At 36.6% G+C, this 13,658-nt stretch overlaps 1 protein-coding gene across 1 annotated transcript in view; it reads left to right on the top strand.

Annotated features, from left to right (window-relative positions):
* LOC101017895 (dynein heavy chain 14, axonemal) overlaps positions 1–13,658 on the top strand; it is a 294,249-nt gene that overhangs the window by 241,228 nt on the left and 39,363 nt on the right. Inside the window, exons 42-43 of the mRNA XM_031655372.1 lie at positions 1,791–1,876; positions 6,509–6,665. Of these exons, the coding sequence (XP_031511232.1) occupies positions 1,791–1,876; positions 6,509–6,665 (243 nt within the window). The remainder of the gene's footprint in view (positions 1–1,790; positions 1,877–6,508; positions 6,666–13,658) is intronic.

Below are 13,658 nucleotides of genomic sequence, written 5' to 3'. Positions count from 1 at the left end.
CATGCACATGTTATTCAATATAATCCTCATAACAATCCATGAAAGGATTATAAAGAACTTCATGAGAAAATCTGATTAGAAATCAGAATTTCAGAGAGATTAAATATACCACACTAGTTTCATTACACCATGCTAGTTTGGAATCTTGGATCTGAACAAACCTACATATATTGTTCATTTTAACAAATGTGTATTTTTAAAATTACATGGGAAAGGATCTTACCTTAAATTCAAATGACTTACTATTTTTAGCACATCTTTTTCTTTTTCTTTTTCCACTTCGAACTCTCCTTCGTTTTTCCCTACTACCTTCACTCATAACACCCCCACTCAGAATACAACCTAATTTGTTTCCTTCCACATTTTTCTCTACTTCACTTCCTGATTTTTGCCAAAATAAACAATTATATTATGCAATAACATAAACATCTTTATACATTTTTCCTTTGCTTTTATTTCTATAAGATAAATAATCAGAAGTGGAATTGCTGGAACAAAAGGAAATTATTTTTATGTTAAAAGTTGCTGCCAAGTTGCTTTCTTTAAAAGTCTATGATAATTTATATTTCCACCAGCAATATGAATGCCCATTTTCCATAGGAGTATTGATTTTTTTTAATTTTGCCCATCTGAAAAGCTTAAACTCCCATTAGTGTTATAGATAATTCGCTTTTGTCTTATTATATGTATTAACATCCATATTCAAATATTTTTCTGAATTTTTTATTGTCTATTGAATTTGTTTTTATAGTACTTATGCTATATGTGTTTAAATGTTTGTATAGTCGATTATGTCTATTTTTTTCTTTTATACATTCTTGATTTCAAGTTCTTATTAAGGTCTCCTCCTCCTGTAGAGTTTTCTCTTTGAGTCGTTATCATTTTATTTTGTTGCATTTATCTCTAATATATGTGGGACTCATAATTTATTATACTGTAAGAGTCAGCAACTTTTATTTAAAAGAATTCTTTATTGACCCTTTTTGTAAAGTGAAGACCTTTTTATTTTGCAAATAACCCCAAATTATCCATTTATAACTATACCTTCATGTATCATGAACTTTTCTTAAGATCAACACATCAATATTATCTGCATTCAAAAAAGCCATTTCTATATCCTAATTTGTATTTAAAGTTAGACATTGGGAAAATACCACAGAAATAAGAGGTAAGTAGAAATGATAACTGTATCCAGGACAGCTGGAAATGAAGACTAGAAGACTTCCCACCTTGCAAAAAATTGTAATCCAGTAGGACTCTATTGTGGTGGTAAGAGGGGTCAGTATTAAATATATGTAGATAGATATAATATTTAATTTTTCAAAAATTTGATAATCTGGTTGCATTTCCATTTGATTCTCATTTCCCATATCTGTTATAGCTGGATAAATAGAAATCTCCAACCTCTACTCTTATTAGTTATATTATTATATTCATCAGAAAAACACCACATATACAGGAACGGGTTATAATGTGTTGACTGGCTGTGCCTTTGGCTTCTCATTTTATTTCTTCATCTGTCCATCATCTTCTTATATTACTATTCATTCACCACTTCAGTTGGTCCAAGTTGAAACTTAAATCCGTCTTAATGTCTCCGTGTTTTGAGGTGTGAAGCGCAGCTAGTGATGCCGTAAAGCTTACGAAAATAAAGCTCACTTTAAAAGTCAGCCATGTTGAGAAAAAAAAAAACTTCATAAGTTTATGACAGAAATGTTCATTGTGATATCTTTTAATGATAAAAAGTATTTGACTGTTAATCCCAGTTTCTTTCTCTAAATTATATCTAGCTGAACTTTTGAATGAAAATAAAGAAACATGTAATCGTATAAATTTTCCCTGGGAGAAACTCACTTCATTTCAAAGACTTATTTTGGTAAGATATCTTATGAGGAAATATTAATATTCTAAATATTTTGAGTGCTTTATTAGTAACTTAAGCCCTTCAAAATTAAAATTTTACAAGTAAAATGTATTTTTAAAGTACATTTTGTGAACGTTAATGTGAGAGGGAAACACCTACACCTCCCCTTAATGCTTCCTTCATATGGAGAGTCCAATGTGAGGAACATTCCTGGAGTCCCTCTGTCCCCTCATTTGTTCTTCCCTAGAAAGGAGGACTCATAGCCCTGTCCCTTTTGGGATTTGTCTGCCTATAACGAGCATACTTTCTGGCTGCTTCTCCATGCCATAAACCATACAGGAACAGACCTTGGTCCTATAGGGAGAGGCCAGTGGCTGACCAGCACTACTTGTGACAGGTAAGTCTGTCTAATTCTAGATTCTGTATCAGGAAGCACATTGTTGCCTCATACCTAAGCCACATCCACCAGCATGACCTTTATTATTAATAAAATGATATTTTTGCCCAACACCTCTATTTCTCAATTGTTTCAGAACCTGGCTGAGGGTAGAGGTGGGTGGATTATGGGTATGCATGGGTGTCATTTATTAGCACCCCTAACACATGAAGAATTTAGTATGTGTTAAGCACTTTACATATATTATTCCAGTTAATACTTATAATAGTCTTGGAAGGTAGGCACAATTATTTCCCTCATTTTACAGATTAGGAAACCAAGGTTTATAAATTGCCTAATAGAGCCAGGTTGAATCTCAGACAGCTTGGCTCTCATATCTGTGTTCTTGGTAGTCATACTATATTATACTTTCCAGGGTAGATTATCCTAAATTCATCCTTATTGCCTTAAAAAAATCTTTATTTTGACATTTATTCCCTAATTTAGTGAAGGGAAAATCTCTCACCTCATTTAAATTCCTTAAATTCTTAATTTCCTGAAATTCTTGAAAATGCTAACCTGGACAACCAGTAATCCTTTTGATTTCTGCCTTAAACTTTATTTTTGCAACACTTTAAAAATTCCCTTTATGTAAAGATTGCAAAATATGACTGCATCTGGCTTATAAACATGTTCTATTTGGCCTGAAGTTTTGTTTGATTTTTTGCAGCTTTTCAGGTGCAATTTATAGGATTTGAACCTGTGATCTTGCTTAGAAGATTTCTGTCTTAATTCATTTGGGTTGCTGTAACAAAATAGATTGCTAAAACCCAATAGATTGGGTAATTTATAAACAACGGAAATGTACTGCTCACCACGCTGGAGGCTGGGAGTCCAACATCAAGGACCCAGCAGATTCAGTGTCTGGTGAGGGCTTGCTTCATGGGTGGCATCATCTTGCTGTGTCCTCACAACAAGAAAGTCTTTTTCTTTTCTTTTCTTTTTTTAAATTAGATCTCACTCTGTCATCCAGGCTGTAGGACTGTAGTGCAGTGGTGTGATCATAGCTCACTGCAGCCTGAAACTCCTGCCTCAGCCACCTGAGTAGCTGAGACTACAGGTGTGCATCACCATGACAGGCTAATTTTTTAAGAGATGAGATCTCACTATGTTGCCCAGGTTCCTCAAGACTTATTTATAAGGGAGCTATCTTTATAAGGGAACTAATCTCACCCTCATGACCTAATCCTCTCCTAAGTTTCCACCTCTTAATACTGACATATTGGAGATTAGGTTTCACCATACAAATTTGGAGGAGACACCAGCATTCAGACTATAGCAACTTCTAAGTTTTTAAGCAAAAATAACTAAAATAAATATCATATATTTTTTTAAAATCATATGTATACATATCTTGAAGTGAGTTGTTTTCTGGGTTTATTGTGATAAAATATAGATACATTATTTCATTTAATCTTCATAATAATCCGTTTTAACCCTTTAAGCATGCAATTCGGTGACATTTAGTATATCTACAATGTTGCATAACTATCATCCTCATACCTTTCCAAAACTTTGTAATCGTCTTAAATAGAAATTCTGTACCTGTTAAATAATAACTCCCCAGTCTCTCCTCCTGACAGTTGCTGGCAACCACCATTCTGCCTTCTGCCTCCCATCATGCTTATGTCTGGCTTATTTCACATAGCATGATGTTTTCAGAGTTCATCCATGTTGTACCATGTGTCAGAATTTCCTCCCATTTTAAGGCTGAGTAATATCCCATTGTGTGTACATATCATGTTTCATTTAGCCATTAACCCATTGATAGACAACAAAGGTTTGTTTCTGCCTTTTGGCTATTGTGAACAATGCTGCTAGGAACATTGATACACACATTTGTTTTTTGTTTTGGTTTGAGTTTGGATTTTTTTTATTTTTGAGCCAAAATTTGAAAATTGAGAGATTTCAAATAAAAATCCAGATTTCTGGCCTTAGGCAGCACTGAGCCCACATTCCTCAATGGCAGCAATAGCTAGAGCTGAGTAGTGTCTGTCCCTTCGGCCCAGTGCACTACAGTCTTCACTGCTCCCTGCTACTTCCTGACACTGCAGTTGAATGTTAGTTGCCATTTGCAAATATGATGATATTTGCATCTTTATTTTTCTTTTAGAAGATTTTCTTCTTCTACCCAACCCACTTCTCTAATTTTTGTTACCTACCTGACTACTTTAGACAGATTGATACCTCTACTCTACATGTGGATTATTAACATAGTCGTGACATGAAAATATATTTAAGCTATATTAATTGACAAATACAAAATATTGAACAATCTGTACAGAACAACTTCATTTGTGGAGAAAGAGAGGGAGGTGGAGAGATGCCTGTATATGTGTTGAAAATATCTAGGAGGAGCCATAAGAAACAACATATCTGGGGGTATATCTGGGGAGTAACAATACAAGAAACAATGTATCTGGGGAGTAAGACCTTCACTTTTTCATTTTTACCTTTTTGCATTGCTTGAATTTTATGTAGCAAGGATGATTTACCTGAACAACAAAAATAACTAGATTTTAAACCTGTGCCACATTACCTTCTCCCAGTAAGTTCCCAGTGATTTTAGTTTATGAGCTAGAAATTTTATGAGTATAGTGATCCTATCTTCCAAACCAGAAGGTAGAAGTCATGGTCTGATCAAGTGTTGAGTGTATGCATAGGAAAACTAAGTTAGATATTTAAAACTGAGCCTGACCTGTAAGAGTTAGAAATTGAGATTGTCACATAAAAGATTAAGTTAAAATATATTAGAAAGAAGCTTGCCCTGGAGAAGGAGAATTTCTCAGAGTTCCATGAGGACAAGGACTTTGCCTAGCTTTTCACCCCTCGCCACTGCTATAGCCTATTGGACTGAAAAGAGGGTGTGAAAGAGGACAATGAGGGGATATAGACATGCAGAAAATTTTCAGAATGATTTGTGGTTGCTTAGGAGCTAGTGAAATTGAATTCAACAGAACTCTGTTTCTTCTACCTTCCCTTTCTCGCCTACCTCTAAAAAAAAAAAAAAAAAAAAAGCCTCAAGGTTTAAATTTACAACAGTGGAGAAATGTAACAAAATCTTGATTAATCAATAGAATAAAAAGAGGAGCTACTGGCCTATTGGTGACAAAAAATTATGATGACCATTTGGGAGCATAGATTCTCGACAGTGATGGTATCGGGGAAACACCTAATCATTTGTTTCACTCAATGATTCTAACACGGTCTCACTAACTGGATATTCTGAGTGAACTCTGCTATTAGACCTAGAGTCTTTGTGTGCTGCCTATTTTCATTTTTAAAAATATATGATACATATAATTAAAAGAAAATTTTAAGAATAATTTTTCCAAAACATAACAGAAAAGAGCAGAATTCAGCATAATGATTAAATGTGCTGTGTTAAATATATAAAATTGCCAATATTTGACAGTTATTGAAAGGTAAAAATGGCAACTTCCCATGGTCCAACCTGGTACATCACACAGACACACAGACATGTGTAGCTTCAGTTTTGCTTCAAATGATGGAGTCCCAGATGTTGAACATGTTCAGGACATATTTTATGGTCATTAGGTAGAGAAATATCATGTAAGTGATTTGTGTAAAACAGTTTTTATGAGAAAGGTCTTTCCTCTGAAGTTTGCAATGATTTCCAGTATACCCTGAACCTCTGTTTACTACACATTTACACTGTTTCCAAAATCTTTTAGTCCATCTAGCATTCTTTTCAGATTTGTATTCTAATTGCTCAAACATATAAAGATTGTGCCATTTGTTTTCATTTTATTAATGGAAGAATTAATACTCTTCCAGTTGTGTTATCCTGGATTTTCTTCCCTCCAACACCATGGGGTTTTCTTGCTCTAGACATGTATAGCAGAGCAGGAAGAAAACCGAGGGGAAAAAAATTTCTTTTTGCAGAATTAGGGAGTATAACTTGGATCTTTACAAACAAAGCAAGAGCTCACTCAGAGTGTGAAAGAGATAGAGACACAAGGACACAAGGTAGCCATGGTATCTAAGAAGGGCCGCATTATGGCCACAGGAACATGGTGTCAGCTTCCTCTCCATGCATAGACTCTCCCATTAAGCTTCCCCAACAGGAAAACTCTAGCTGTAAAGCTAAAAAATGAATACTTCTTATTTTTATTTCATTTTACCATAGGGAATATCTCCCTGGGCGGTTTTTAATTTTACCTTATCTTCCATATTTTCTTTTTTAGATAAAAATTCTTAGACCAGAAAGTTTAAATAATTCAGTGAGAAAGTTTATAACTGAAAAAATGGGAAATGAATATCTTCAAAGAACTGGAGTTAATTTGAAAGATGCATATAAAGAATCCAATGCCAGAACTCCGCTGATACTTATTCAGTCTCATGGTAAGCTATTTGTGAATAGTTAAGATGATCGATATGGTTTGGCTGTGTGTCCTCACCCAAATCTCACCTTTAATTGTAATCCTCATGTGTCAAGGGCAAGAGCAGGTGGAGGTAATTGGATCATGGGAGTGGTTCCCCCCATGCTGTTCTCGTGATAGTGAGTGAGTCTCTTGAGATCCGATGGTTTTATAAGAACCTGGTATTTCCCCTCCTGGCACTCATTCCATCTGGCCACCCTGTGAAGAAGGTGCCTGCTTCTCCTTTGCCTTCTGCCATGATTGTAAGTTTCCTGAGGCCTCCCCAGCCATGCAGAACTGTGAGTGAATTAAACCTACTTACTTTATAAATTACTCAGTCTCAGGTATTTCTTCATAGCAGTGTCAGAACAGACTAATACAATGATGATACAATATCACCCAAGAGATATGGAGAAGTAGGTTCTGTGTCAGATTATTCTGTGTTTACAATATTTTCCTAGCCCTATTTAAAATTTTTGGGAAAGGAGTTAATTACAAGTTTTTACTAAGAATAAATCTCTCTAAAAATATAACAGAGGAATAAAACCTCTCAGATTCACAAATATGGAAAAATTTATCAATGGTGATTTTCTGCACAGAAAATACCTTACTGGTCACCAAGATGGCCAAATAGGAACAGCTCCAGCCTCCAGCTCCCAGCGTGAGTGACACAGAAGACAGGTGATTTCTGCATTTCCAACTGAGCCTCCGCTGCTGATACCTAGGCAAACAGGGTCTGGAGTGGACCTCAAGCAAACTCCAACAGACTTGCAGCTGAGGGTCCTGACTGTTAGAAGGAAAACTAACAAAGAGAAAGGACGTCCACACCAAAACTCCATCTGTACATCACCATCATCAAAGACCAAAGGTAGATAAAACCACAAAGATGGGGAAAAGCAGCGCAGAAAAGCTGAAAATTCAAAAAATCAGAGCGCATCTCCCCCTCCAAAGGAACACAGCTCCTTGCCAGCAACAGAACAAAGCTGGATGGAGAATGACTTTGACAAGTTGAGAGAAGAAGGCTTCAGTTGATCAAACTTCTTAGAACTAAAGGGGGAACTATGAACCCAGTGCAAAGAAACTAAAAACCTTGAAAAAAGATTTGACAAATGGATAACTAGAATAACCAATGCAGAGAAGTCCATAAATGACCTGATAGAGATGAAAACGATGACACAAGAACTATGTGACAAATGCACAAGTTTCAGTAACAAACTCAATCAACTGGAAGAAAGAGTATCAGTGACTGAAGATCAAATGAATGAAATGAAGTGAGAAGAGAAGTTTAGAGAAAAAAGAGTAAAAAAAATGAATAAAGCCTCCAAGAAATATGGGATTATGTGAAAAGACCAAATCTACATCTGATTGGTGCACCTGAAAGTGACAGGGAGAATGGAACCAAGTTGGAAAACATTCTGCAGGATATTATCCAGGAGAACTTCCCCAACCTAGCAAGGCAGGCCAACATTCAAATTCAGGAAATACAGGGAACACCACAAAGATACTCCTCAAGAAGAGCAACTCCAAGACACATAATTGTCAGATTCACCAAAGTTGAAATGAAGGAAAAAATGTTAAGGGCAGCCAGAGAGAAAGGTCGGGTTACCCACAAAGGGAAGCCCATCAGACTAACAGCAGATCTCTTGGCAGAAACTCTACAAGCCAGAAGAGAGTGGGACCCAATATTCAACATTCTTTAAGAAAAGAATTTTCAACCCAGAATTTCATATCCAGCCAAACTAAGTTTCATAAGTGAAGGAGAAATAAAATCCTTTACAGACAAGCAAATGCTGAGAGATTTTGTGACCATCAGGCCTGCCCTACAAGAGCTCCTGAAGGAAGCACTAAACATGGAAAGGAACAACTGGTAACAGCCATTGCAAAAACATGCCAAAATATAAAGACCATCGATGCTAGGAAGAAACTGCGTCAACTAACAAGCAAAATAACCAGCTAACATCATAATGACAGGATCAAGCACACACATAACAATATTAATCTTAAATGTAAATTGACAAATGGTCCAATTAAAAGACACAGACTGGCAAATTGGAAAAAGAGTCAAGACCTATCAGTTTGCTGTATTCAGGAGACCCATCTCACGTGTAGAGACGTATTTAGGCTCAAAATAAAGGGATGGAGGAAGATCTACCAAGCAAATGGAAAACAAAAAAAGGCAGGGTTTGCAATCCTAGTCTCTGATAAAACAGACTTTAAACCAACAAAGATCAAAAGAGACAAGGCCATTACATAATGGTAAAGGGATCAATTCAACAAGAAGAGCTAACTATCTTAAATCTATATGCACCCAATACAGGAGCACCCAGATTCCTAAAGCATGTCCTTAAAGACTTACAAAGAGACTTAGACTCCCACACAATAATAATGAGAGTTAACAAGGATATCCAGGAATTGAACTCAACTCTGCACCAAGCGAACCTAATAGACATCTACAGAACTCTCCACCCCAAATCAACAGAATATACGTTCTTCTCAGCACCACATCGCACTTATTCCAAAATTGACCATATAATTGGAAGTAAAGCACTCCTCAACAAATGTAAAAGAACAGAAATTATAACAAACTGTCTCTCAGACCACAGTGCAATCAAACTAGAACTCAGGACTAAGACACTCAATCAAAACGGCTCAACTACATGGAAACTGAACAACCTGCTCCTGAATGACTACTGGGAACATAACGAAATGAAGGCAGAAATAAAGATGTTCTTTGAAACCAATGAGAACAAAGATACAACATACCAGAATCTCTGGGACACATTTAAAGCAGTGTGTAGAGGGAAATTTGTAGCACTAAATGCCCACAAGAGAAAACTGGAGGGATCTAAAATTGACACCCTTACATAACAATTAAAAGAACTAGAGAAGCAAGAGCAAACACATTCGAAAGCTAGCAGAAGGCAAGAAATAACTAAGATCAGAGCAGAACTGAAGGAGATAGAGACACAAAAACCCTTCAAAAAATCAATGATTCCAGGAGCTGGTTTTTTGAAAAGATCAACAAAATTAATAGACCGCTAGCAAGACTAATAAAGAAGAAAAGAGAGAAGAATCAAATAGATGCAATAAAAAATGATAAAGGGGATATCACCACCAACCCCACAGAAATACAAACTACCATCAGAGAATACTACAAACTCCTCTACACAAATAAACTAGAAAACCTAGATGAAATGGACAAATTCCTGGACACATACACTCTCCCAAAACTAAACCAGGAAGAAGTTGAATCCCTGAATAGACCAATAGCAGGCTCTGAAATTGAGGCAATAATTAATAGCCTACCAACCAAAACAAGTCCAGGACCAGACGGATTCACAGCCAAATTCTACCGGAGGTACAAGGAGGAGCTGGTACCATTCCTTCTGTAACTATTTCAATCAATAGAAAAAGAGGGAATCCTCCCTAACTCATTTTATGAGGCCAACATCATCCTGATACTAAAGCCTGGCAGAGACACAACAAAAAAATAATAATTTTAGACCAATATCCCTGATGAACATCAATGCAAAAATCCTCAATAAAATACTGGCAAACCGAATCCAGCAGCACATCAAAAAGCTTATCCACCATGATCAAGTGGGCTTCATCCCTGGGATGCAAGACTGGTTCAACATATGCAAATCAATAAATGTAATCCAGCATATAAACAGAATCAAAGACAAAAACCACATGATTATCTCAATCGATGCAGAAAAGGCCTTCAAAAAAATTCAACAGCCCTTCATGCTAAAAACTCTCAATAAAGTCAGTATTGAGGGAACGTATCTCAAAATAAAAAAGCTATTTATGACAAACCCACAGCCAATATCATACTGAATGGGCAAAAACTGGAAGCATTCCCCTTAAAAACTGGCACAAGATAGGGATGCCCTCTCACCACTCCTATTCAACACAGTGTTGGAAGTTCTGGCCAGGGCGATCAGGCAAGAGAAAGAAGAGAAAGAAATAAAGGGTATTCAATTAGGAAAAGAGCAAGTCAAATTGTCCCTGTTTGTAGATGACATGATTGTATATTTAGAAAACCCCATCATCTCAGCTCAAAATCTCCTTAAGCTGATAAGCAACCTCAGCAAAGTCTCAGGATAAAAAATCAATGTGCAAAAATCACAAGCATTCTTATACATAGCAATAACAGACAAACAGAGAGCCAAATCATGAATGAACTCCCATTCACAATTGCTTCAAAGAGAATAAAATACCTAGGAATCCAACTTACAAGGGATGTGAAGGACCTCTTCAAGGAGAACTACAAACCACTGCTCAATGAAATAAAAGAGGACACAAACAAATGGAAGAACATTCCATGCTCATGGATAGGAAGAATCAATATCATGAAAATGGCCATACTGCCCAAGGTAATTTATAGATTCAATGCCATCCTCATTAAGCTACCAATGACTTTCTTCACAGGATTGGAAAAAACTGCTTTAAAGTTCATATGGAACCAAAAAAGAGCCCTCATTGCCAAGACAATCCCAAGTCAAAAGAACAAAGCTGGAGGCATCACGCTACCTGACTTCAAACTATACTACAAGGCTACAGTAACCAAAACAGCATGGTACTGGTACCAAAACAGAGATCTAGACCAATGGAACAGAACAGAGCCCTCAGAAATAGTACCACACATCTACAACCATCTGATCTTTGACAAACCTGACAAAAACAAGAAATGGGGAAAGATTCCCTATTTAATAAATGGTGCTGAGAAAATTGGCTAGCCATAAGTAGAAAGCTGAAACTGGATCCCTTCCTTACTCCTTATACAAAAATTAATTCAAGATGGATTAGAGACTTAAACATTACATCTAAAAACCATAAAAACCCTAGAAGAAAACCTAGGCAATACCATTCAGGACATAGGCATGGGCAAGGACTTCATGTCTAAAACACCAAAAACAATGGCAACAAAAGCTAAAATTGACAAATGGGATCTAATTAAACTAAAGAGCTTCTGCACAGCAAAAGAAGCTATCATCAGAGTGAACAGGCAACCTACAGAACGGGAGAAAATTTTTGCAATCTACTCATCTGACAAAGGGCTAATATCCAGAATCTACAAAGAACTCAAACAAATTTACAAGAAAAAAACAAACAACCCCATCAAAAAGTGGGAAAAGGATATGAACAGACACTTCTCAAAAGAAGACATTTATGCAGCCAATAGACACATGAAAAAATGCTCATCATCACTAGCCATCAGAGAAATGCAAATCAAAACCACAATGAGATACCATCTCACACCAGTTAGAATGGCAATCATTAAAAAGTCAGGAAACAACAGGTGCTGGAGAGGATGTGGAGAAGTAGGAACACTTCTACACTGTTGGTGGGACTGTATACTAGTTCAACCATTGTGGAAGATAGTATGGTGATTCCTCAAGCATCTACAACTAGAAGTACCGTTTGACCCAGCCATCCCATTACTGGGTATATACCCCAAGGATTATAAATCATGCTGCTATAAAGACTCATGCACACGTATGTTTATTGCAGCACTATTCACGATAGCAAAGACTTGGAACCAACCCAAATGTCCATCAGTGACAGACTGGATTAAGAAAATGTGGCACATATACACCATGAAATACTATGCAGCCATAAAAAAGGACAAGTTCGTGTCCTTTGTAGGGACATGGATGCAGCTGGAAACCATCATTCTTACCAAACTATCACAAGAACAGAAAACCAAACACCGCATGTTCTCACTCATAGGTGGGAATTGAACATTGAGATCACTTGGACACGGGAAGGGGAACATCACACACCGGGGGGGTGGGGGTAGGCGGGAGGGATAGCATTAGGAGATATACCTAATGTAAATGATGAGTTGATGGGTACAGCACACCAACATGGCACATGTATACATATGTAACAAACCTGCATGTTGTTCACATGTACCCTAGAACATAAAGTGTAATAAAAAAAAAGAATGAAATAAAACATTACAAATTGAAAAAAGAAGCAACTATTGATCAGCATCTCAAATATTACATTTAATCATTTAATTACCTCCTTTTATATAAATGTAATAAAACATTTAAATGATATATTGCAAAAAAGAAAAAGAAAATACCTTGCAAACACATACTGTTGCTCTGGAGGTTGGAATCGCCCTTATGTCTATGCATGTGTTTAATAAATATTGACATGTGCAAAAATATATGTTACAAAATAAACTATGAGAAATAAACTAGCAAAATATTTTCTTCATTTATCTTCTGTTCCAAAAATTAAATGTGTCTTTAGAATTCATCATTTCAGACTTTGATTCTATTACATAAAACCTTGTCTGGAGTGCCTCCACCATTCCAGGTTCTCACCTGGAACGTTTCCATGTAAAGCACTTGGCTAGATGCTTGACACACTCATAGTAGGTACTATCCGTTTCTTAAAGACTTAGCCCATGATGGTGGCTAGGGCTCTAGACACCAGATATTCATGTTCCAAACAACAGAATGGAAGCAAGGAAGAAAGGCACACATCCTCCCTTTAAGGAGATACCCAAAGTATTACACAACACTTTTATTTTAATTTAATTTTGTTTCATTTTAAGTTCCGGGATACATGTGCAGGACGTGCAGGTTTGTTACATAGGTAAACGTGTGTCATGGTGATTCGCTGCACCTATCCACCCATCACCTAGGTATTAAGCCCCACATACCTTAGCATTTATCCTGATGTTCTCCCTCCCTACAACCTCCAACAGGTCCTAGTATATGTTGTTCCCCCAACATTTGTCCATGTGTTCTCATTGCTCAGTTCCCACTTATGGGTGAGAACACGTAGTGTTTGGTTTTCTGTTCCTGTGTTTGTTAGTTTGCTGAGATAATGGCTTCCATCTCCATCCATGTCTCTGCAAAGGAAATTATCTTGTTCCTTTCTATGACTGCATAGTGTTCAATGGTATATATGCACCATATTTTCTTTATCCAGTCTATCATTGATGGGCATT

Source organism: Papio anubis, chromosome 1, assembly GCF_008728515.1.
Source record: "Papio anubis isolate 15944 chromosome 1, Panubis1.0, whole genome shotgun sequence".
Taxonomy (NCBI): domain Eukaryota; kingdom Metazoa; phylum Chordata; class Mammalia; order Primates; family Cercopithecidae; genus Papio; species Papio anubis.
Note: the sequence above shows the minus strand (reverse complement) of the source record. Positions and strands in the feature narration are given on the sequence as shown.